The following is a 25,947-nucleotide window of genomic DNA, read 5'->3' on the forward strand; positions in this document are numbered from 1 at the left end:
TGGAAGTAAGAAAGTAAATTGGTCAACATGGAAGAAAACAATAGCTTTGAAACAACATGAAAGCTGGGATACCAGGGAGATGTTTGCAGTCAACTATCCTCTGCCAGCTCCTGTACCTAGTGGCTGGCATTTTACGTGACTCAACCGTGTTCTCCAGTCTCTCTGGCACTGGTGTCTCTCTGAGAACTAGCTAAGATAGTCATGCTTGGGGCTTCCAGAGGAATTAGGCAGCCCCTTTGCTGCTCCTCCACAATGGTCCCTTTGAACTTCATGACCCTTAACCATATTGCTCACATATGGGGTGGCCAGGGATCTGAGACACGTGGAAACCAAACCAAATATGAAAGACTGCCTCCGACTCACACAGCTGCTAAGCTGCAAGACTTGCTTGAAGGACTGTGATGTGGTATCAATTCTAGCCCATGTCCCTAGGAAACCAGGCTTGACACTGGATGGCCAAAGGCACAGTTAGCACCAGCAATACAAGTATGTCCCAGCATTGCTCTGAAGCTGTGATCTGTATCATCTCCAGTCTGTTATTCTGATTACCGGGAAAGTTTTCAGGAAGTATGGCATGCATAACCCTAGCAATGCCTTTAGTGTATGGTCTCTGGATGTCATCGGAGCAAACATTTGTGGCAGATCGGCGGGATTGGGATCCAGTTCCAGTTAATGTTCTTATCACTGGCAGCCATGCCTGGGAAGACATATCCACCATTAAGGTAGATTTTCCTCAAACCAGCTGGCCATGCTCACTACAGATCCAGGCAGAGAAGTGGTTGAAGCCCAAGGCTGAAACAAGATCTGCTACCCTGCCCACAGCATATACCAGGACCCAGTTTGTCTTCTCCTTAGTGAATGTGGTAAACGGAAGGAAGGAAGGAAGGAAGGAAGGAAGGAAGGAAGGAAGGAAGGAAGTTAGCATATGTTCATTCCACTCTTAAGACCCAATGTCTTGACCCCTGTCTTGACATCATTACAGCTGTGTACTAGATGTCTGGAGAAGGAACCGGACATCAGGATGGGGGATTTCTGCAAGAATGTGAATGAAGTGTGGTTTGTGACACAACACATCCTTAATTTATGCAGGCATTCTGTCACTCTAAAGCCATCTCCTAGCCTCATACTTTAATTGACTTTGAAGAGGGCATTGTAACAGGGTTGTCACCCCTTCTAAATCATGCTGCCCTGTTGATACTGCAATAAATGCAGACTCTGAAGGGAAAAGTAGATAAAAAAAGGAACTATATGAAATAGCTTAATTTTGCTGTCACCTGAGTACATCTTTTAGGAGCCAGTCTGCAGCACAATTTGGTTTAGCTCCTAGAATAACTTCTAAATTGTTCTTCAGACAGTATAGGTTTTCCTAAAATAGCTATATTTAGATTTTCCTATGTTTTTGTTTCTAAAGTTAATATAATTTGCGTCCTTTGCAGACTTGGACTTGCAGTTGCCTAAAATGAAAACAACAATTTCAGAAGACTGTGTAATAATTCTAATTCTATTAGCAGGCTCTAGCTGTCTGCATAGCTGCTACACTCTCAGCCACCACTATCTGCTGGAAAGGCATGCATGCAGCCTGCGGCTTTCATATCTTGCATTTCTATAATGCTACCCAAACATGCAGTTGCTGGACTCAGAAAGAAGAAACACACACAAGAAAAGTGAAAATAATTAGTTTGCAGAGATTATGGTGTGGTTCAGATGATCAGGACTTGGTGTTTCCCGATTATTTTATGCCTCGTGTCTGTGAATTAAAAATAAGGAAGGCATGTTTAATGACCGGCTTTCCCCCTGTTCACCCTGACAAAGGTGGCTTGGGCATTGATTGTCGGGCTTCAGTGTGATTCTATACCGCACTACACATAGCCATGCGCCCACCCAGCCCTTGCTGACGAGCATTGCCCTCACCACCCGCCCACACAGAGGACAAACTTGCTCACATCTTCTCAGCAGAGGCAAAAATTAGAGCAGAACCCAGACAGGTCCAGCCCAGCTCTCTTTCTAGTACTATTCTGGTCACTATTTACATTTGCTGGTGAGAAAGCAGAAGGCTTTTTTCGTTGCTCAAAACCTCTTTGAAGCCCACAGCACAGCAGAAATTACATGTTTGTCCAGGCTTTGCCAGTCGGATGGAAGAGGGCAGTCACAGCTATGGTGGCGCAGAGGCCCCGGTCCTGTTTGATGATGTTCCTGCTAACAATTTTAATATGCTATATTTCAAAAGTACTTGAGACTATTCCTCCCTGAGAAATAAGCAATATTGGACATCGTTTCTCCAGAATGCTTTCCACCTGAGCCGTAAGTACAGAGTACTTCAGTCTCTCCCTGACCTAAAAGAAATGGATGAGGGGGGACTTGTTTTCACCTTACCCTTCAGCCTCTGTATGTCATGTTCATGAATTATGGAAGCATTGTCATAATTGCCCTATGGGGGCAGGAACCATTCATTTCTTGCCCTGTTTCCCTTGTTTTCAGTATCTCTGATGTTTCTCTGTTGAGTTCTGAGGACATCTGGTACCTGTTAAATGAGTGCAGAGTGGTGCTGAAGCTGCTTCTCAGTGTTGAGAATCTCACATGTTGGTGGTGGTGGCATTGTCTCTGTTGGAGGAAGGAAGGTGGAAGGGCCCTGGGCACACAGCATTAAGCAGACTCTGCTGAAACTTAACTTGAGCAGTAGCATCTTGATTGTGGTGGAAACAGCAGCGTGGTTTTCTCTTGTTTTGCTTGCACCCTGTCCTTTGTTGTTGGGTATTCATTGAGCACGGTCTTAAGGTCATGGGGCAGAGCAAGGCGTGGGTAATGGCAGTAGTACATGAGGCAAAGGGGAGCCTGTTCTTGATGGAGAGGCTATGGATGGGCTCTTAGCCCTGTGGCACTTTTTTTGTTGTTGTTGCCATTTGCACAGTTTCATGACTGAGGCAGAGGCAGAAAGTCAGGGATGGAAACTTATGTTGAAAAATGTTCTGACTATATAATTTTTCTGACTCCAGGATTTGATAAAAAAAAAACTATGATGCATTTCCAAAAGTCTTAAGAGTCATTACTTGTCCAATACTAAACAATTAGATGGACCTAATACGCACTGTTCATGATTAATATAGTAACAAATACTTAAAAGAAAAAGGCAATGCCCAATTACAAATATGGCCAACCACTTCCTATTGCCCTATGGTGATCAAATAACTGTACCTGGTGAGCTCCTGTGTGTGTTAACACCCTGGTTTTCTGTGATAATCCCCTTGACAACCCAGGACATTATCACTGTAGTTATTCCCTTGCTTACAAGCCAACAAATAGATGTCCATGAAACTTCAAGTAAATTGTCCAGAGTCACATAAGTAACAGAGGTGAACAGCGATGAAAATTTAGCCACTCAGACTAGTGTGTAATCACTACAGTTCATATTGAAATGCCTCCCCACTGGCTTAAACAGCCTCTCTCTACAGTCTAGGAAACACAGCTGTCATGTGGCAGCTGAGTTTAGTGCTAGACACTTGGCAAGTCATTTTCTCAAGCATCTCGCTGACATACATGCAGAAGCAAGTTCGTAGAGCTAAAATGGCCTGTGATCACACTCACTGCTGATGAGAAAGCAGGGCTCCAGGTGCCCGCCCCAGTCTTCTTCTCACCAAGCCATGCTGTCTCATCCCGTGGTGTTTTTATAAGCAGTTGGCCGCCATTACATCACAGAAATCCATTTGAGACTTTATTTTTCTCTTGTTTTATGGCTTGACTTGAATTAATTTTCAAACAGAATCCTCCTATTTTCAGTCTTTAGTGCAAGGCCGCTGCTTTGAACCCAGCCTATGATGGGAAAGAGCAGCCAAGCAACATTCCTGGTTTAGAAAAGTGTAGAGACCCAGGGGAAGGTGGGGCCAGGACAGCCAGCACAGCTTGAGTTGCAAAGAAATCTCCACCTCATACTGAATGGGCCATGCCGCTCACTACAAGCCTTACGCCAAGGGCTTGCATCCCTCACAGTCCTCAGTTGTTCTTGAACACAAGTGTCTATGGATTCACACTCTGCGTTTGTGGAGGAGTGTCTTATGCTGCACAGACAGGTGGGACCTGGGAAGGCTGGGACTAGCGTTACTCATCTAAGGCAAGTGAGGCCACAGAAATGAAGCATTCATTGGCCCCATTGCTTCCTTGCTGCAATGCCCAAGCGTGAATGCCATCAACTCTACCTCTCCTCATTCCAGTGAGCATTTCCGATGTAGAGACACTCGTGATTCTACAAAGTAGCTAGTGAGAAAATCAAGGTAAAACAAACACGGGACAATAATATGAAACCAAGAGGGCTTTAGCAAACAAGTCTGTCATAAAGTCGAAAGAAGTTGCTGAGTAGGCCATGCCCATCACATCTGAGCTTCGTGGCAGCTGAAGACAAAAGGGAGGGAGTTTCAACAGTCAGTGTCCTCATTAGAAGCCAAGCCAAGGTCTTAGGAGACGCAGAAGCTCCTCTGTGGCTCCCGCTGCTCCTTTAGTCCTGCCAGTGGAGGCAGCTCTTCTCTTGCCCCTTGGCAAAGACTCAGAAAGGTGCCTTGATTTTTCAGGTCATTCTGGTCCTTCAGTCACTTCAAATTGCACACAGAGTCTGAATCCATCTAGATCATTCTCAGAAATGTGAATGGTTCCAGGGAACAATTTAATCTGAGGCAGAACATCACTGAAGTATTCCAGAGTGGCATTCTGCAGCTTGTTATCTGGGTACTTTTGTCCAAGCTCAGCATCAAGGCCTCCCATCTGGGATTCAGGTACCTGAAGGTTTTTTTCCAGCACTGAGAGCTGGGAAGGGTTGTGCTTGTAGGACTTGCTAGGAGCATGCACTGGATGACCAGTGCTTCTCTCGTTTCAGTTAGACACATGTACTGCAGAATATGGAGTAGTTCACTGGAGCAAGATCCTGAAGCTCGTATCTCCCGAGGAGAGGGCTATGATATGTGGCCTTCATCTGCAGAAGGGTTAGAAGAATGAAGAGACTGTCATCCAGCAGGCAAAAAGCAGTTGACAAAGAACTGAAGCAATTTGCTGGAGTCTGGGAAAGCAGGGTGAAGACAAATATTGAAGACTAGGTCCCAGAGAAGAATAAAATACATCTGTGTCACTGCCCCCACCCCCCAAGGCTCAGGGTTCATCATAGAAGAGAGGCTGGAAAAATTGTAAAAGCCAGAGGTTAAGAAAAACCAGAGGGAAAGAGTGTCTTGTGGCCATGGCAGAACCACTGCACTCAGGAACGCACAGAAGCTACGATTGCTCACACAAGACCTGCACAAGATCAAGCAGCCAACATCCCAACATGGATCAGGGAGGGGCTCCTGACTCCTCCTCCCCAGCTGAGGAGCTACTGACAACTGGTGACTGCTGGGGACAGAAAGTCAGTTTTCTTTAAGGGAGTGGGCCCTGCTGGGTCAAGCCTATTCCAGTGGATGGCACCACACCCATGACTATGCAGGCAACAAAAAATGAACTCAATGAATTATTCTTTTTAAGAGTTAAGAGAGAAGGAGTGGATCTGGGAAGAGTTGTGGGGAGTAATAGAGGATGACTATATATTGTGAAATTCTTGAAGAAGTAAAACTATATTAAAATGACAACTAGGAGGGTGAGGCCAGGAAACAGCAAGCATCCAATCTAATCTTAGTCATTAGAGACTGGGTTAAGGCCTACACTTAGGCCTCCCAGCAGAATTCAGACCCCAGTCAAAGACAAACGGGACCCAAAGTACCTCAATAATAAGTCACAGAATGGCAGTCTGGAATATTTTAGATATGTTAGGCCTTAGAGAAAATTGCTTCTTGGAGCTATTCACATTTCTGTTGAGAATGATCTAAATGGATTCAGACAATGTTTGCAATGTAAAGTGACTGAAGGGCCAGAGTGACCTGAAAAATCAAGGCACTTTTCTGAGTCTTCACCAAGGGGCGAGAGAGGAGCTGCCTCCACTAGCAGGACTGAAGGAGCAGCGGGAGCCACAGAGGGGCCTCTGTGCTTACACTCGGACTTCTTGGGCTCATTATGCCAGCTTCATGTGCATAGGGGGAAAGACATGGAGAAAAAAAGGTGTTGCACTAATAACATTATATCTGAATATAGAGATTAGGGAGCTTCCATTCTCTTCTTGATAGTTACTGTTTGTTTCACTCAACTCATATAATTTTATCAACTGAAGTAAAACATAAATTTTTAAATTGCTATTAGTCCAGAAACAGATTTTATCCACCAGTGGTATACCAAATGGCCTTAGCTATTCAGAAGGTGGACTGACAAGCCGTGCTAATAGTATATTGATAAGGAAACATAAGAGTAAAAAAAAAAAAAATTAACTAGGAGCCAGCAAGATGGTTTAGTGAGTAAGAGTGCTTGCTCAAACTTCAGTCCTCCGAATCCACATCCCTGCAAGGAGAACCGATTCTTCTCACCCCACACATGCACCACAGGGTGTACACATACAACAACAAAGTGTATTTCAAAATTAGATAGCTCAAAATTACATTTCCTACATCAGATCTACTTCAGGGCACCACAATGAGTTTTGTCAGTTATAAGTTATAAGCGCCGGGCATTGGTGGTGCACGCCTTTAATCCCAGAACTTGGGAGGCAGAGGCAGGTGGATCTCTGTGAGTTTGAGACCAGCCTGGTCTACAAGAGCAAGTTCCAGGACAGCCTCCAAAGCCACAGAGAAACCTCCATCCCCCCAAAAACAATGACAAACAGCACCATATTTTAAGTTAGATGTTTGGTTTGGAGCCATTTAATTCTAAAAAAAATAAAAAATAAAAACATACTAGCTTCATAGTAGTTTGTTAGTATAGAAAAGCCTTTCAAAAGTTAAGGCTGAACAAATTTTGAACTACAATCTTAAAACGTTGGCAACACTACTAAGAGCCAGTCGTATTTTTGCTTTAAAATATGTTTTGAGCTAAGAGTAGTGGACCACAAGAATCCCAGCTGAGGTAGGAGGATCATGAATTTAAAATCAAACCAAACAATGCTCCATCTCAAGAAAACAAAAGGTAAATACTTAAAAAAAAAAATGTACTTTCCTACATTAATGTGCTGGGTTATTCCAGCTAGTTTTTGTGCAGGTCAGGGAATCTTTTGGTTTTTCGAAACAGGGTTTCTCTGTGTAGCTTTGGAGCCTGTCCTGGAACTCACTCTGTAGACCAGGCTGGCCTCGAACTCACAGAGATCCACCTGCCTCTGCCTCCCGAGTACTAGGATTAAAGGTGTGCGCCACCAATGCCCCGCAGGGTCAGGGAATCTCTTACATTGCATGTTAACAACCATGATTAAAGTTACTTCAAAAAGTGTTAAAGCTTTAACTTTTTCTTTGTGAAAGACATATTGTTCATTATGTAATATCAGTGCTGAAGAGACAATGCTTGTATATATAACACTAGTTTATTAACACAGTAATTTATTTAATCCAGTTAGAAATTCTCAAATTTTCATCTTAAGTCATCAACACAAGGTGCATTAAATGTGCCTCATAATTTCATCGTGAATACAATTCTTGCTGTGTGATTAGGAGCATAAGAATTCATGATCATTCTTGTACGGTCAGATTAGAACTCATAAATGTATACATTTGCTCTACTCTCACTTAGTAAGTCTCATTTCCCAAAGTAGTAGGTTTTGAAAAATTTACCTGAAAAGTCATTCACTGCCAAGAATGTCACTATTCCCATGAAAAATACAGTGTGGGGGGGGGGGATAGATGATGTGCTGTTACTTTTAAATGTCCACTTGTCACAACCTAGGATCACCTGGGCAAAGGGTCTCAGTTGAGAAATTATCTAGATCAGGTTGGTCTATGAATGTATTTATGAGGAATTGTTTTGATTATTACTTGTCTAAGCCCACTTTGGGCAGCACCATCCCCTAGGCTGATCCCTAAATAAGTGGAAATGAAGAAAGCTAACTGAACAAGCAAGCAAATAAACCTACATGGATTTATTTCTCTCTGCTCTTAGCTTTGGATATGATATGACTAGTTGCTTAAGTTTCTGCCTCGACTTCCCCCTCAGTGATGGACTATAACCTGGAATCATAAGAACAACCCTTTCCTCTCCTGTATTGCTCTTTGTCAGGGTATCTTTTGGTTTTTCGAAACAGGGTTTCTCTGTGTAGCTTTGGAGCCTGTCCTGGAACTCACTCTGTAGACCAGGCTGGCCTCGAACTCACAGAGATCCACCTGCCTCTGCCTCCCGAGTACTAGGATTAAAGGTGTGCGCCTTTAACAATAAAACCAGAGCATACATCCATCAGGTAGAGCTGTCAAGGACCAGAGCAGACCTGATAGGATAGGTTGCTGCATGAAGGGGCATGTTGAAGGTTATTTGGAAAGGATGTATAAAGAGGAAGCCTATGTATAAATGGCTCAAAACTCATGCTGCAGATAGAACAGAATGTTCAAGCTGTTCTCACTGAATGAAGGGCCACTAGGCCCCTGCTGGGCCTCTCTCTGCAGGACTACTCCAAATCACCCTGCTCCATGAACTGCGCCATCTGTGCTCAGGAAGCTCCAATTTTCCCCTTGTTGACCTTTGCAATGGTATTTCCTTTGCAACAGTTCTTCCTTCTCCGCACCTATTGCTAGTCCTCAAAACTCTTCCTGAAGACTTTCCTGGTGTCATACCAAACCCCCATGCCTTTTTACTGTGTATAGGACTTTTTCTGTTTTATTATGAAAAACTATACATCACCAAAAGTAGACAGACTAGCACCTGTCTTCAACAGCTGCCAAGATTTGACCTCATTGAAGCAGAGGTAGAAAGATTGTTGTGAGGTCAAGGCCAGCCTTAGGCTAGCTGCTTAAGACAGTTCTAGGGACAGTTTGGCCTACAGAGTAAGACCCTGTCTCACAGCCCCCATTTGCTTCATTTTTACTCTCATTTTCTGCTAAACTACATTGAAGGAAGCTTCAGACATAACATTTTGCCCTTTGTACCCCAGAATGCCTCTGAGAGACCATGGTCCTCACAGTCCCTGGTCTCATTGTTACACCTGAAAAAATTAGGCTGTCCTTTGGCTTTATTTACTGCCTGTTTTATAGGTAGGCATCCCCATTGGCTTCAGGTTGCCGCTTTATGAGCAACTTGTCTGAATCCAAATCTGAGCAAGAGCAAGATGCAAGCACTGCATTTGATCTTCATCTTTTATGTCCTTTCTAATCTAAAGCATGCCTCTCTTTGCTTTTGAGCCATGACATTGACTTCTGGCAGAAAGCAGGTCAGTTGTCCTGTAGAATGTTCCACATTCTGGGTTTATCTGCTTCCTTCCTTGTGGTGTCTTTGAACTTCTTTCTCTGTTCTTTCCTGTTCCTTTTGTTCTCAATTGGCCGCTTCAGACACTTTCTGTGCCCTCCTGCTTTTTGTCTTTATCACATACCTTGTATGATAATGTCAGCTGCCTAAAAGATGCAACCAGGGCTTGCCCCACTTTGTACCTCCCGTATGATGTTGAGCACATTGTGTATACACAAAAAATATTTTAAATGTTTAACCCTCTTGGATCCAAAATATGAACTTAATGTATTCTTAGTGTATTATTGGAATATACTTTGTGTATTCTTAATCCAAAGAAATTTACATTAGGGATTAAGTTGCCAGAGAGAGAACTGGCCTCCATAATGTAGGTCACTGTTTCTTGGTTTGCACTGACAGAATTCCTCCCTGACTTAAAGTGGTACATTCTCCTAGCTGAAGATTCTCAGAATTTGGAGCATCATAAAACACTTGAAAAGAAATTTCCAAGTCCCTGGCATTCTTTCTGGGTCCATACAAAAGTGATTTTAGAAATCAGCTGGGCGGTGCTTTCAGCATGAAAACTAGGTCACTAATCATTTTTCTGATCAGAAGAACTCAACTCTGCTTAGTAGTTCAGAAACCAAACGGTTGACTATAAAAACACTGTCACGTGTTTGCTTTGTTGTTGATAACTAACTGCAATCTGAGCTTTAATAACTAGAAAGGAGTGGAAGAAACTTCAAAAGGTTGCATGATAAATGTTTTTGACAATGTGTCAGCTGAACATTAAACAGGATCTTTGTAAATCCTCTCATTCTAAGTGGTTTAAATGGAAAGTTTTAAACTTCTTCCCTCATAAGTATGGGCTCCAGATATCCCAGAATCCTAAGGTTAAAAAAAGAACAACCTTTTCCTGGCGTGGATGATTTGCATCCCCTGTGTAAATGTGGCGCATGGGAAGCAAGCCCACCTAAGGCTCCCTGCCTTCTAATCTGGACCATGTCTCTTCATCTAAGTGTGTGCCATACCAACACTGCAACAGCTTCCTCTGTGACCCAAAATGGCATATATGCAAAGCCATAGAAACATTAATGAATAAGTATAAAAATAATACCATTCCCCTAGGCCCGTTCTCCTGATCATCTCACAGTGAGTGCACCACTGCTGGTCCTCACATTGACAGAATGACTGCTAGTAGAACTGGGTTGTATGCATGCTTTTGTTTGTCGTGTTAGCAGCCACAGGAAGTGAATACACATGGGAGGAAAAAAGCCTTCCATTGTTATGTATGTTTCCCTCAAAACACACACACACACACACACACACACACACACACACACACACACACACACACTTCTTTCATATGACCATGATAGGGAGGCAGAGCTGGGTCTTGTCTTTAAATTTCCGGTTTTGTCCTCATAAAGATGCACTTCTACCTTTTTGGGGAGGAGCAGCACACCTGTCTTCCTTTCCTCTTCAGGGAGAGGCAGCATATCTGTCTTCCTTTCTCAGTTCCCAACCTGGAGATGGAAACTAATTTTATGATTCATTCTGGTACAAGCATGTGACTCAACCTGCCAATAAGAACATCCTGTTCTTCTGTCCTTTCGGATGGCGGATGACCCTGTGAGGGCCAGTGTAGCTTCAAGATTTTGGGGGGAGGTGGGGAGAGTACGTGTGTTCGTGTTTATTGCTTCAGGAGAAAACATACACAGCAAGGGAGGACTTTTCCTCCTATACCTAACATGACAACCAGAGCTTAGACAACCTGAACCTAGAGAAAGCTGTTGTCTTGGAGCCCAGGAGGCCAGGAGACTGAGATGTGGGCCGACCCAGCTCCCTCTGAATCCAGACTGTCAAAAAGAATGCCTTCCTTAGCTTTTTCTATTGCTTAGAGGTTCTTCATATTCTTGGCTGATCGGTGTCACTCCAGCTTCTGGCCAACCTCTTTCCTCCATGTCTTGGTTGAATTGGTTTAGGGGCCCACACCACACCCAACAGGGTGGCACATAACTGTGACCCCAGAACTGAGGAGACTAAGACAGAAAGATCATGAATTTGAGCCCTGTCTGGGTTACCTAGCAGGACTGTTTGTTGTGTGATATTTTGGTCATGACCTGACAAATAAAGCTTGCTTGGGGTCAGAAGACAGAGTTAGCCACTAGCCAACCAAAATTAACCACAGAGACTGAAGACAGATAGGAGAGAAAGGGACTCACTCACCTCTCTGGTTTGGAGGAAGGAACAGTGCAGGTAGGGAGAACTGGTGGCTTCTCCACTTCTCCAGTCTTCCAGGCTCTTCCCCCAATATTTGACTCCTGAATTTTTATTGATAAAGAATAATTAGAGTAGCATTTAAACTGTTTTTGTCTTTTCCTTTGAAAAAGTATACTGTCTTCTAGCGTAAGATCAGCTAATTATGTCTGTAAGGACCCACGCTCACATACAGCCACCATTGCAGTTTTCAATAGGCATCTTTTCAGGAATGGGAATCATTCAACCAGACCACCAGGAGAGGTGGGAGTGAAATGAAACTGGTTGAGGGGAAGTTCGTGAGCTTGGTCTTGAACTTGGCAAGTGTGAAATGATGCTGAGGTGACTGACCATGTACCCATACGGGAGACAGTATGTGTGGATTTGTGTGTTAGGAATCAACAAGGCGCAACCCTGGTTAACACTGTCCATGACACGGGGAAGCCTGGATGGAGTGATGTGTGTTCCAACTGAAATTTAGAAGATTGACTTGTTACCCAAAGGAGATGCTATATAGACGAAGAGTAGAGATAGAAGACACTATGGGGAAAATACCCACCAAGGAAAGGAAAGGAAAGGGGAAGGGAGGGAAGGGGAGAGGAGGGGAGGGGAGGGGAGAGGAGGGGAGAGGAAAGAAAATGGGAAAGGAAAGGGAGGAAAGGAAAGGGAGGAGAGAAGCAACAGAAGCTTTTGTAATGTGAAAGCAAAGGACGTCCGGAACGAGGGCGACCCCACAGTGTCCAGGCGACAGAGAGACTCTGGACAGTAGAGATGTGGGAAAGGCACTGGATTGGGAATAGAAAGATCACAGCTCACCTCGCAGAGAACAAGTATCAGAAATCGCTAGAAACAGAACCAGGTTAAAGAGGAGGAAGTTAGCTGATAATAGGGGTATATGAGGAAGGAAACGCCAGCCATCCAGAACAAAAACAAAGATATGTGACCATCCGAGAATAAGAGTACCAAGGTTGAACGTACTACCAGGGTATCTCTTTCTTAGCCCACCCATCTAATACATAGAACAACAGGGCAGCAAGGAAGACAGGCCTGCCAGGGAGCTCCTATCGGAGCTCAGCAGTGACTGACCCTTAGAATATGAGAGGAAAGACACTGATGCCTCTTATCTTAAAACCAGAAGAGATTTCACTGTTGACTCTTAAGGGCACAATCTGGGTGATGAGAAAACACCACTATTTATTACTTTTTAATGTATGTATGTGTGTTCCTGCATGTGGGTGTGTGTGCACATGCTATGGCCTGTGTCAGTCCCTGCCTTCAGCCTTGTTTGAAGTAGAATCACCTGTTCATTACCACACACATAGGCTAGCTGGCCGATGAGCTTCCTGGGATCCTCCTGTCTCAACCTCCCATCTCCCCAAAGGAGCATTGGAATCACAAATAATGCCACTACACCTGGCTTTGTGTGGCTTCTGGGTATTCAAAGTCAGGTCCTCATGCTTGCCCAATAAGCCCTCTACCCACTGAGTCATTTCCCCAACCACAAAACTGTTTTAAATGAAAAGGCACTCACTTGGTGTTTACCAGTTCCTATTATCAACACAAAACTGCTACTATAGTGTCAATAACAATTTCCCAAGCATCTCAGAAATCACTTTAAAGATCGGAGGAGAAAGCTGTCACCCTTATGAAGCACAGTCAAAAATGAGGGAGAAGCAGATGAAGTCACAATAGAGACAGGACACAAGTTTTGGAGGGGACGGAAGAACTTAATGAGAAACCCAAGCTTTCTTGAATCTAGATTTGAAATGTTTCATGGAAAAATCTTGAATGAGGAGATTTGAGGTTGAATATGTGAGTGGTTAACATTGTAAAAAACAAAATTGAAATGAATGGCTAATGGGTCCACTCCCTTCCCCGGGCTTGCGCAAAAGAGTGGAGGCATGTAAGGATCTAACATTTTTAATGATTTGCACTCGGTTCTGCAAGACTGAACTCACTGTGTGTGTGGTTAAAGCAATAGCCAGAGAAGGAAATTCCCTTATGCTCCTGAAAATTCCCGAGCTGTGGGTCTTAATCTTGATCCTAGTTTTCTACCACCCGAGATAAGAACTTGTTCACAGACTGCCTGAGATGGAGAGGAGGGCAGATGTGCTGTGAACTTCCTCAGTAGAAACAGACAGACAGCTACTGGAAGGCCTGGCTGTCAGATGGTCGGCTGTGTGGCAGGGAGCATTAATGAGGTGCATTGGGGGATTCCAGCTTCCTTAGATCATCAAAGTCTTGGAATAACATGATCTCTTTTCCTGGAACCTCTGTGCAGACCAGGAAACACTTAGCTTTTTTGAAAGTGCATTCTTAGAGGAAATCCTTTAGGAATTTTACAGGACTGAAAATAGATGTGAGAAAGAAAGGAGGAAAATGAAACTTTTCTTATTCTTTCAAGAAAACACCCTTCTTGGTTTTCACATTGTCCATAATGGCTTTGTTTTGATGTTGACTCAGAAGCCCAGCAAGTTCACACTCAAATGCTGTTTCTCATGCATATGGCTTATTGCAACAACACTAAAGGTTTTGCCTAAAAGGAAATTTGATTTATGTGCAAAGTAGCGGATGTGTTGGATTAAGACCCCCTTTTCTTCACACTAATATCACAAGGCAGACTGGTTATGAAAGGTTTTTAGAAGGTGGTTTCTTGGAATGCAGGAGTGTGGGACCAATGCCTGAATGTCACCATGATAGGAAAAAAACGATAGCAAGCACTGGGGATGGATGGGTCAGTGACCCCTGCAGGAGCTCCTGCTTGCTGTATATCTGCAGTTGAGTGCTCTCCACTCCTCACCACTCAATGGTTCATTTATTCATCCCGGATAGCTAGCTATGAATGAAGTGACCCTTCAGAAGAAATCTTGAGTGGCATTTCAGCTGGCCAAGACTTGTTCCTTTTTACCTAGACATGGCCTGTTAAAAAATGATAGTAAAGCAGGAGCGGTTGTAGCCTCCGTCAACAGTAGAAGCACCCCGTAAAAACGGCACACTCTGCCGTCACGTCATCTTTAGTAGCACTAGTTGTGTGTCTCCCTGCATGAGTGACAGGCCTTGGCCTTCTTTGTTTTTCCCAGTTGTTTGAGGTGTCACTTAATTAAAAGTAAAATAAAAATAAAGAAGAATACCAAGTGCAACCTTAGAACTTTTAGTTGTATTTTATCTTAGCCTGAAGTTAGCAGTGCTAGAAAGAAAAATATTTCTGTATCAACTTATGTGTCAAAGAAAGCCTGCTCATAGGAGATCTTATTGGCCCCATTTATAACTTAATTGAAGTGGAAACGAACATGGGCATCATTAACAGGAAACTAAGTTGAAATGAGAGTCATCCTTAGTCCGACTTTGTATCCAGTGTTTCTGCCCTAGTCAGAGACTTAAGTGTCATTTCTGTCTAATGGATCAAAACTAAAGAAGGATGTTTATAGACTTTTTAAATATTTATTTTGTTATATATTTACCTGCATGTATGTCTGTATGAGGGTGCTGAGTCCCCTAGAACTGAAGTTACAGTTTAAGTGTCATGTAGGTGCTGGGAATTGAACCCAGTGCTCTTAAACACTGAGCCATCTCTCCAGCCCCCTGTTTGCATCTTTTATGACAAACTCTAAAAATTATCTTACACATTTCAAATGGAAAATAGACCCTTACCATTAAAAACTAAACCCTAAATTTCATTGTATGTAAGTTTGTTGTCTGCTCATAGGGGCAAAGTATGGCCTAAAGTACACAGAAGCTATGCCTCCTCCATTGTGGTACCTTATCTTCTAGCCCCCTAGAGTGTGGAACACCCTCATTGTGTGTGTAGAACATATTATGTCATTTACTTTTTTCTTCTGGAACATGACCTTTGTTCCCTACCACAAAATACCAAAAAGTCTGAAACAACCCAGCTCTCTGCCAAACTGACCTGCACAGTATGCAAAAGCAGATACAATTAGCAAAAAGAACTGGCTTTTCAGAAATGATACAGGTTGACACAGCAGAACCAAGACAGAAGGAACAATCTTGCAGAATAAAAGCTGAAATGTTCAAAGTCAGGATTGGTTTCATATTTTGACCTAAAGGGCCATTCTGTTCTTCAGTTTCTTTGGAATAAGCTAAAACTTTGAGTGTGTGTATATGAGTGTGTAAACAAGTGTGTGTGTGTGTGTGTGTGTGTGATGTCGCATCTGATTTTTTTTTCAAAACAGAAACCACAACTTAAAGCCCACTGGTTGTACATTCTGAATAGTGGTCATCTTCCCACAGTCTTTATGTCAAGATCTGAGGTTTCAATTCAAACAACATAATTATTTTAGAATATAAATCTGGGAACAGTTGCCAACAGAAACTATCATTTTCCTTTTATGCACTACACTTTAATTGAGAAAGTAGAATATTTTGGTTACTTACAATTTTTTACACTGATTATAAAGATAATAAAAGTCATTTCTAGACACACCTTTCTCTGATTAACCTCTAAGAAGATAGTATTGTTCATTTTTAGACTAGGAAGAAGTTTTAAGGTTTTGAAAAGCAAGTGTAATTTGAATTCTGTCATGATAACAATGATAAAATGTGGTAGACTGAATAGTCTCACTGTGTGGAATCTGGAGACAAGATGAGATCTGACTTTGCTCCCCTGGAAACATGTGTCTTCCTTGGAAATGCTCTTTCATTTGACTTTCATTTCATTCTCCACCACTGCCTTCCTGCCCCTTCAGATTCTCACGGCTCTCTGGCCTCCTCTTCACATCTCTGCCTGGCCTGCTCTGTGGCCATCAAAAGGGCAGGTTTTAGAACCTTCCTCAATTTAGTCATTTCCCTAGACAAGTGTCGCCCCTGCTAGTGGCTCTGTAAAGCTCTCTAAACTGTTCAGACCTAGCTCTGCAAGCTGCATGTCAGCTCAGGGGGCTGTGACTATACCAAGTAAGCCACAGTGATATAAACAGCACACATTGATCCCTCTGCAGTCCAGAGGCTGGGCCTACAGCATCGAGGAGTCTGCAGACTGGGTGTGTGGTGAGAGCGTGACTCCTGGCTCCAGGGTGGCTGTCTTTGACCAGCCCCTTTTCTTGGGGTGCTGATCCCAATCAGTAGGGCACACAAGCACACAGGGCTATAGCCATGTTGGTTGCCCAAGGTTCCTTGTTTGACATCTGAAGAATTCAAACTAGTACCATTGCCTTGGGTGTTAGGATTTCAACATATAAATTTGTTGGGTTTAAATATTAATATCACAGTCCCACTAGCCCTTTAAAATCAGCATGTTAAAACCACACTGTCCCAACACTTCTGACTTGCTGTTTCCAATCCTCAATTCTCAGTGTCAAAACCTTGAGATATCGCAGTCCCTCTATTCTCCCAAACCCCATTTGTCACTCTACCACCTGAGTCCACTTCCCCATAACTATGCTCCCACTCAAGGCCTCCTCATATTTGACTGTCCATCTGAAGAAGCCTTCTTCCTTAACCCTTTGCTTTCATCAGAACAATGAATTCCCCCGAATTCAAGTAGGTGTGAAATACTGTCACAAAGTAAAGAAACAAATTAGCTCCTGGCGTTGGCATTTGGAGGTAGCAAGTGATTGGTGAAGTGAGATCCAGGGGTGGGAGGGTGAGAATAGGAGGCCAGAGGAGAAGGACAGAGAAGGTAGTATGCAGAGTGTGCGGCCTCCTGGGGAAGGGGGGTGCCATGGTGCGGGGAGGGTGTAGTGGGCAACCAGGAGGAAGGAAACAGGTTTTTGTTTAAGACAAGAGAGATGCCCAACTTTATATTTTTTCTGCAATTGAAATCAAAAAATAAAAAACAAAATACTTTATTATTTCAGGCATGGGACAGCATATTATTTATTGTAATAACTGTTACATAAGTGTGTGTGTACGGAGATGGCTAGGCATACTACAAGATATACAGACATGAATAGATTCTCTAATTCAAAACACAAAACTAACACGGGTTAGACCACCAGACATCCTCAGGGAGTAGAACCCCACCATTTATGAGTCCGTTCCCTTCAGATGTGATTTGGAACTCACCTGTGCCAGGCATTGCCCTGGCCAGGCCCCGAGCCTCCAGAAGTGGCCAGGAACCCACAGCTGCAGTCATCTGCAGCCTCACACACTCATATGCATTAGTACTCCTTGACACTGGGTGGGGAAGAACCCTGAAGAGTCCAGAGCTCTGTCCTGAGTTTCAGAACAGGGTGGGTGGAATAAAGAGGAGAGAGACTAGGCTCAAAGGAGTAAGAGGCAACAGACCGCAGCCCGGGTGTTGAATTTGAAGTTAGAGAAACATTAACACCAGCACCGTGCCTCACAATGGACATGTGAACCTAGCACACAGAGCCTAACAGACAGAGTATGACCTGCCACAAAGAATCATCATGACAGAAATAGTCAGTCCACCCTGTCTTAGCTTGTTACTGATGGTAAGTAACAATGGTTCCAGCACAACGCACAAGCCCACACACAGGTGCTTCCTCCATGCCATTAGTCCAAGGCCCTTTTATGCTGCACTGAAGAGCTCAAGCCACATTTCAGGGGTGATGGGGAGTGGCTCCAAATTTCCAAGGGAGACAGGATCATTGGATTTGGGTTTCAGACGATCACTGAATGCAGTGGGACGATTTAGCAAGCAGCAGAGAGCTGGAAAGAAAAGTGTGCATGGATTCTCTCCCCAGTAGTGATCATTGCTCTCCACGATCATGCTATTTTTAAAAAGATACTGTAAAACCTCATTTACTGAGATCTATAACAAGTAAAAGAATGCTGCATAACTCATAAGAATAGGAACAATGGCATCCATCTTTTTGGAAATAGACCACAATATAAAAGAGATAAGAATTTGAAATTTCCAAACTCATTCCCAGACCTGGTCAGATTGTAGTTTTATAATGTTTACTATCAAAGAGCCCCTAAAGCATATAAGCTCATCTTACTCTGTAAGTTAAAAGTTCTTAGCATGAGGTCTACCTTTGAATGGGCTTCCAACAGTCCCTAAAATCAGAAACAAAACCATAAACATCATTAGATGCTCAAAGAGGACTAAGAGCCAACCCCCAAATTAAAAACTATTACCTGTGTGTGTGTGTGTGTGTGTGTGTGTGTGTGTGTGTGTGTGTGTGTGTGTGTGTGTAAGAGATTGACCTTGTATTGAAATTTTTGTCTTTGTTTACTTTGTTGTTGTTGTCTATTGTTGCTATTTTGGTTTTGGTTTGTTTGGTTAGTTTGGTTGGGTTCTTTGTTTTGTTTTTTTCAGACAGGGTTTCTCTGTGTAGCCCTGGCTGTCCTGGAATGTTGGTTCTAACACAGTATCTCACTAACATCTCCCAAGCCATCCTTGAACTTACGATCCTCTTGCCCCAGCATCCTGGATGCTATAATTACAGGCAGATGCCACCATGCCTTGCACTTTGAATGTTAATGAACCCTAACTTAGACATTATGCCTGAACCTGTGGTGCTTGGATATGCATAGGCATTTTGGATTTAAATCCCAGGCTGAGCTCCAGGGCTTCTCTCGGAACACCTGCCACAAACTGCAAATGCCTTGAAGGTCCTCTTTTTTCTCATGCTCTGCATCTAACCCTTCAGGGCTGTCATCTCTACGTTCATCATCTACCAGGAGTCCAGCATTTGATTCACTGTTTCCACCCTGATACAATTCTCCATCACTCTTTTCCAGTACCCTAGTGGTCCTGACCAGCCTCTCAGTGTCTTCCTTGCCCTTGTCTAGACTGTGACTACAACAGTGCTTGCTCAAAGCCTTCTAGCAGCTTCCTATCTCCCCAGAAGCTTCCCATCTCTGTGGACCTGTGACATTCCACATAGCCTGATACCTTGTTTTCCCGACTCTGATCTATCTCCACCATAACCTGTGTGGCTTCCCCAAGGCCTTCATACCGGCAGTGAGTGTCCTTTGCCTGGAAGGAAGGCTTTTCTGACTGTTCATGTGGCCTGCACTTTTCCCTGCTGCAAATATGTGCTCAGATAACCCATCTTGAGCCATCTGTTTTAAAATGGCAATCTTTTCCCCAGAATAGCCCCTCCTCTGCTATATCTTTCTCCTGCACTGACCAAGAATATGTTACACTCAGTGTTTGCTCACCCACCAATATAATGTAGGTATGGGGAATTAGGAGGGCCTTTTTGTTTCTCTTCTCATAACATGTAAGGACCCTATCACAATCTCAGCATAATGCATAATGCTTTCTGTTCAATGTAATTTTTGTGTATTATTTCTATAATGATACAGGATTGTAGGTGGAGTTTCTCTGTGTCTTGACAGCTGCTCCCAAGTAAGCATTCAGAGAATTATTATTAATTACAAATGCTTGGCTGATAGCTCAGGCTGGTTACTAGCTAACTCTTACATTCTAAATTAACCAATATCTCTTACCTACCCTCTGCCCCATGACTATACCTTCTTTCAACGGGGCATGTTCATCTCGCTTCCCTCTGTGTCTGCTCTCAACTCCCGAGATGCTGTCCTTCCCAGCCTTCTCTCTGCCCTGAAAATCCTTCCCAGCTATCAGCCAATCATCTTTTTATTAACAATGAGAGCAACCGTTTTCACAGTCTACAAAAGGATTATTCCACAGCACGGCATATTCTCAGGTACTCTGCATCTTTTCTCATTTACTTTTTACTTAAAATGGTAATTGACAAGATGATAATTGAAGACTTTTGTGGTTTCTACCCTCCCCATGGTGACCTGGAATCTGCTTCTAACAGTTACTTGGCAACTGAAAGGTCACCTCTGTCCACATCTTACAGGGTCTTCAAATTCCACACTACCATTTGAGTTGCTGTGGAGATTCCTTTCGGTTTGTGATGGATTAATAATTATAATTTGATATCACAATATCTATATATTCTAAGACTTCATTGTTTGCTGGTAAGGGTGCTTTAACTAACAATAACTTCATCCTTTGTTACATGGTTGTAGTCCTATGCTGGAAATATGACACATTTTACTAATAAATGACACTTGCTAATTTGCCTATTTTATACATTAAGACTTCTTTTTTAAGTTTTTATTTTATTTTTTGTTAGAAAGAAAATTATTTTACATGTCAATCCCAGGTCCCTCTCCCTCCTCTTCTCCCTACCCCCCCCCCAACTAACGCCCTACCTATCCCATAACCTTTCTGCTCCCCAGGGAGAGTGAGGCCTTCCATAGGGGGTCTTAAAATCTGTCCTATTCTTTGGGATAGGGCCTAGGCCAACCCCCTTGTGTCTAGGCTCAGGGAGTATCCCTCCATGTGGGATGAGCTCCTAAAGTCCATTCCTATGGTAGCCATGAGTACTGATCCACTACAAGAGGCCCCATAGATTTCCAAGGTCTCCTCACTGACACCCACATTCAGGGAGTCTGGATCAGTCCCATGCTGGTTTCTCAGCTATCAGTCTGGGGACCAAGAGTTCTCCCTTGTTCAGGTCAGCTGTTTCTGTGGGTTTCACCAGCCTGGTATGGACCCCTTTGTTCATCAGTCCTCCTTCTCTGCATCTGGATCAGTTCAGCTCAAGATTTAGCTGGGTGTCTGCTTCTACTTCCACCAACTGCTGGATGAAGGCTATAAGATGGCATATGAATTAGTCATCAATCTCATTATCAGGAGAGGGCATTTAAGGTAGCCTCTCCTCTGTTGCTTAGATTGTTAGTTGGTATCAACTTTGTAGTTCTCCAGACATTTCCTTAGTGCCTGATTTTTCTTTGAACTTATAATGTCTCCCTCTATTATATTATCTCTTATCTTGCTCTCTTCTGTTTTTCCCCCAACTCAACCTCCCTGTCCCATCATGTCTTCCTCACCCCTCCTGTCCTCCCCTTCTCATTCTCCTAGTTCCCTCTCCCCTCTCCCCCATGCTCCAATTTGCTCAGGAGATCTTGGCCCTTTCCCCTTCTCCAGGGGGCCATGTATGTCTCTCTTAGGGTCCTCCTTGTTTACCAGCCTCTCCAGCAGCCTGGGCTTCAGGCTGGCAATTCTTTACTCTATTTCTAAAATCCACATATGAGTGAGTACATACAATGCCTGTCTTTTTGTGACTGGGTTACCTCGCTCAGAATGGTTTCTTGTAGTTCCATCCATTGGCCTGAGAATTTCAAGATTCACTAGGACTTCTTTTCTTTGGCTTTTTGGCATTTTGAGATAGGGTCTTGCCGTGTAGCCTAGACTTGTCTGGAACTCTCAGCAATCCGCTGGGTTTGTCGTCATGTGCCACCACACTCAGCTGCGTTTGCAGTTTTTTTATTCTAAGTATTCCTAAAGAACAAATGATGTGTGCTTAGCATGTAAAACCTGGGCTTGATTGCTGAAAATCTCAAACAACAGTAATAAGCCATCATCTGAGGCCTTGGCAATACCAATTCATGTGGTAAAGCTATTTTTTTCTATTACACTAGTTTCTGATGTTGCTGTATTTCTTTTACACTGTTTCAGGCTTTACAAGATGAACTAGAAACCCGCTGTAATCAGGTGCGAAGTGCAGAAAAGAAGTTACAGCATAAAGAACTAGAGGCACAGGAACAGGTAGGTCCTCCCTGGCTTGTTTGTCCTTCCTTCTCCAGCCCAGCGTCTGCTTCAATGTGTCAGCTAGGATCCTCTCGCTTTGAGAACAAAGTGTCCCACTAGGTCATCAGAAACAAGGACAAGCATTACCAAACAGAACAAGAGTCTAGAGATAGTGAAGGGTCTGGAGCTGCATCTCGGACATTCTGGTGGCTCTAAACCCTTTTGTGGCTCAATTCTCAAAGCAATTCCAAGATGGCTACAGCACTGCCACATATCCCACCCATATCTGTGCTCTCTAGATGCAGAAGGTCATTGGTTTTTAGACTCTTGTCCTGAGGAATAAGGAACCCTTCAGACTCTGACTTTAGACACTGCCTTCTTTTATACCGTTTTTCTTATAGCAGGTCACATGCTCTGCTAGCATACCCAATCAAGGGCAAAAGGACTGAGAGTACCCCAACTAGCCATGGCCAGTCAGGACTCACCAGCTGATAGTGGAGTTACACAAGGGAAAGAAAACAAAGAAGCAGAGAAATATATGTTGGGTAGACAGCCAACAGTATCCTCAGTACCATCATTTAAAAATAAGTGAACATATATTCTGATTTCTCTTCAGATTGTATAAAGCTCCATAAAATAAATGGACATTATTTAATAAACAGGCATAAATCATGTTTTCTTAAATCATGTTTTCTTTTGAGTTTTAATGACCTCTTTCTTTCCATTCTTTTAATAAAATAAGCTGACTATGACAATAGCTAATGACCTATTTTATTTTCAAATGACAGGCTTATTTTTACTCAACTCTTAGTTTTAATGAATTATAGCAAGTGGCAATTTTGACACTTTGAAAGCTTTAACAGTGAACCAGCAGAGAATGAGTGTTAATGAGATCCTGGGTGATTCATTGTCCTTGGCCACTGGGTATAGTCTCGCCACCACTTCCTCAGTGTCACAATACACTGTGCACCACCAGCACCCCCACACCCCCAGGAGTGTTGCCAGATGTGGATACCTCAGCTGTGTCAGTAAAATTTGCTACAGGATCTCAGGACAGGTCATTTTGACTTTTGAAAACCATAAGGGTTCAGGTCTGGTCACGGAGGCTCTGTTCATCTCTGGAGATATTGACAGAGGGCCTTGAGAAGCAGGGAGTGGAACAAAATGGTGCTGGGTTCTAACAGTTGCTACTCTGTGCAACTGTCAGATCTTCTCCCACGTTCTACAGCTTGTCTTGGCATTCCGTTAACAGACTCACCAACCAAAAGGTTTGTAACCGAGTTCAGTTGATCAGCTTTTCCTCTTGGGGATCATGTTCTTAATGTCAAGCTAAGAACGTTTGTCCTGGCACTAAGTTCCAGATTTTCTTTTTCCCTGAAAGTTTTACAGCTGTATGATTTACATTCAAGTATGTGATCCATTCTGAGTTAAGTTTTATATAAAGATATGGGACTTGAAAAGTGAAAACTTACTGTGTTGACTTGATTCCTGTAACTGCTAGCTAGGCCATGAAGTGTTCCCTGTAGAATCTATTTCACATATAATTCTGTTTCCACAGATAAATATGCATGTATTTCTGTATTGTGTATTATATAGTATCCATGTCATACAGTTGAAAACAGTGGAAATACTCAGAGTGAAAAACAAAAAGCACCCATACTTACCAAATGTCTACAAGAGGACAGACAGTGTACAAGAAGCATTTAATCCTCTCTGTGACCATAGAAAGGCAGCATTGCCATCTTTGTTTTACAGATGGCCACAGAAGACCACACCCTGAATTCTAGACCTTCCTATTGTGACTTTAAAGTTCATTTCTAGTTAGTATAAGAAAAGAAGAAACAAACTGGTGCCAGTTTCAAATCACAGGCTTACTAATGATGGCAAGAAAGTAAACCTGGAATTCTAAATGTCTGTGACATTAGCTAATCCCATTGACCTTCTACAGGCAGAGAAATGCACAGAACCAAGGAAATGAACACAGGGCAGATTTGGCCACAGATGAAAATGAATTTTTAGGTGGCAGTGAGGTGGCATGCGGGTCCAAGTGGTATGTGTCTAATTGACACGGAAGGTTACCTGAGCCCCGTCCTCTGCCCAGGACACTTGTAGGTAAAAGAATTAAAAACAAGCTTTTGAAAAGCAGAAAACTTTCTGGGGCTCCCCGGAGGGCTGCGGCTTCTCCATTTTGTGGTAAAATGTGACTTAAGGTAAAACTTTGTTGACACCACTTAAATTCATGGCAAAACTTCACACAGAAAATTCCATAATATGTTGAGAGTTGGGAAATCAAGAAATCCCAAATGAACAATAGGGAAGGATTCAGGAACTACTTTCAGCCTTTTTTTGTTGTTGACTTCTTTTTGATCATCAAAGTTGCTTTCATGTTTGCAGTGACAATAGCTTTTTAGAATACTTCTTACACTAATTCCTGATATCTTCTGTTAGGCTACAGTTTACCAAAGAAACATCAGGAAATACCCGTGGATGAAGCTGAGTATGCCTTAGTCATTGCCACCATGAGCTGTTAGGTTCTTTGCACAAGGTCTTAACATGTAGCTAGAACAGAAAGGCCAGTTGTTTCAACAAAAATGAGTAGCACAGAATCTGTACTTTGTAAATAAATAATACTCACCTATAACTTGATTTAACCTTTTATCTGAATTTGACTCCTGGTTCCCATTCATTTTATGACTCCAAGAGAAACAGTGAAAAAGGATTGGGTCTGGTGTGGTGGTGGTTTCTTAGGGTCTCCATTTGTATGGACTTGGGGTATCCAAAACGTTGACAACATTATAATATGCCTTTCCTTGTTAGCACCCATCAAAGCAGCTACAGTAACAGTAGCTAGCTTCACATCACCAGGCCAAACAACTGAAGCTACTTAGAACTTTCTTCTCTTTCTTGTCAACTAAATATTATTAAACTGATACTAGTTGCATAAAAAAATCAAACTGAAACTGGCAGAATTACAAAAGACAATTTCCTAGGCTACTTTTTATAACTTACTTGCTTTAAAAAAAAAAGTTTCAACTGTCTCTGGTTTTCATTTAAGAAAAATTCTTGTGTTTTGATTTTACAAAAACAGAAAAAAATGAATGAGGCATTTTAAAAGTTATGTTTTTAATTAAAAACAAAAGGCTCCTTCTCATCAGGTCTTGATGGGTGGTATCCTTTCTGCCCACCACTTGCCTGGGTGCCATCAGCTCATCTGTCCCCTGCACTAGCAGATCAGCAAGCCAGGCAGAGCCTCAGGGAACACACCTCCATCAGTGGCCCTTATGTGCAGATTCAGAGAACTAACATGAGACAATTAGTCTCCTAAGTTAATCTTATAAAACATAATTCTTCCTGTGATCCCCAAATAGTATTAAGTGTAATCGCCACTTGTCCACACTAGGTGTTATATATGTCCTATTCCAGATAAGATCCGGTAAGAAAGCCATAACTGCAGGAAAGGGTGAGGGATCAGAGCTCTGACCAAGCTGCCTCCTTGTGAAAGACACAGCCCTGCAGAAAGGCTGGGCCACTGCTGATGTATGGCCCAGAAGTAGCTGGGTATGCCCTGCTCCCTCCCTGTGTGCTATTTTCCATCACGGTAACACAGCATAAAATGGATAAATGCTGACTATCACCTGAGTTCAGGCGCAAATCAGAATGTTATGGCTTACAACTAAAATTCACTTTTGGGACCAAATGTTTTATAATTCACAAAGAGAATAGATTATTTGATCTGGCAAATTATAGAGTAGAGAAGAGAAGGGAAAAAAGGAAATAACCTGAACTTTTTACTCAGTATTTTTAACACTGTATAAATCATATTTCTATAACACTGTCATTCAACAGAGCCAGATTCTGGCCTATACAGTGTGGATACTAAAACACATGTAATAATCCCCCTCTTTCAGACTGGTGATCTAAAAGTTGAAAACAGGTTT

At 42.8% G+C, this 25,947-nt stretch overlaps 1 protein-coding gene across 11 annotated transcripts in view; it reads left to right on the forward strand.

The window, feature by feature from the left end:
* The window catches only part of Cep112 (centrosomal protein 112), a 375,808-nt gene that overhangs the window by 315,158 nt on the left and 34,703 nt on the right, over positions 1 to 25,947 (forward strand). For all 11 annotated transcript variants that reach the window (XM_027425839.2, XM_035447391.1, XM_035447385.1 and 8 more), the window contains one exon: positions 21,938 to 22,027. In XM_027425839.2, coding sequence (XP_027281640.1) covers positions 21,938 to 22,027 — 90 coding nt within the window. The remainder of the gene's footprint in view (positions 1 to 21,937; positions 22,028 to 25,947) is intronic.

The sequence above is a fragment of the Cricetulus griseus genome, chromosome 7, assembly GCF_003668045.3.
Source record: "Cricetulus griseus strain 17A/GY chromosome 7, alternate assembly CriGri-PICRH-1.0, whole genome shotgun sequence".
In the NCBI taxonomy this organism is placed as follows: domain Eukaryota; kingdom Metazoa; phylum Chordata; class Mammalia; order Rodentia; family Cricetidae; genus Cricetulus; species Cricetulus griseus.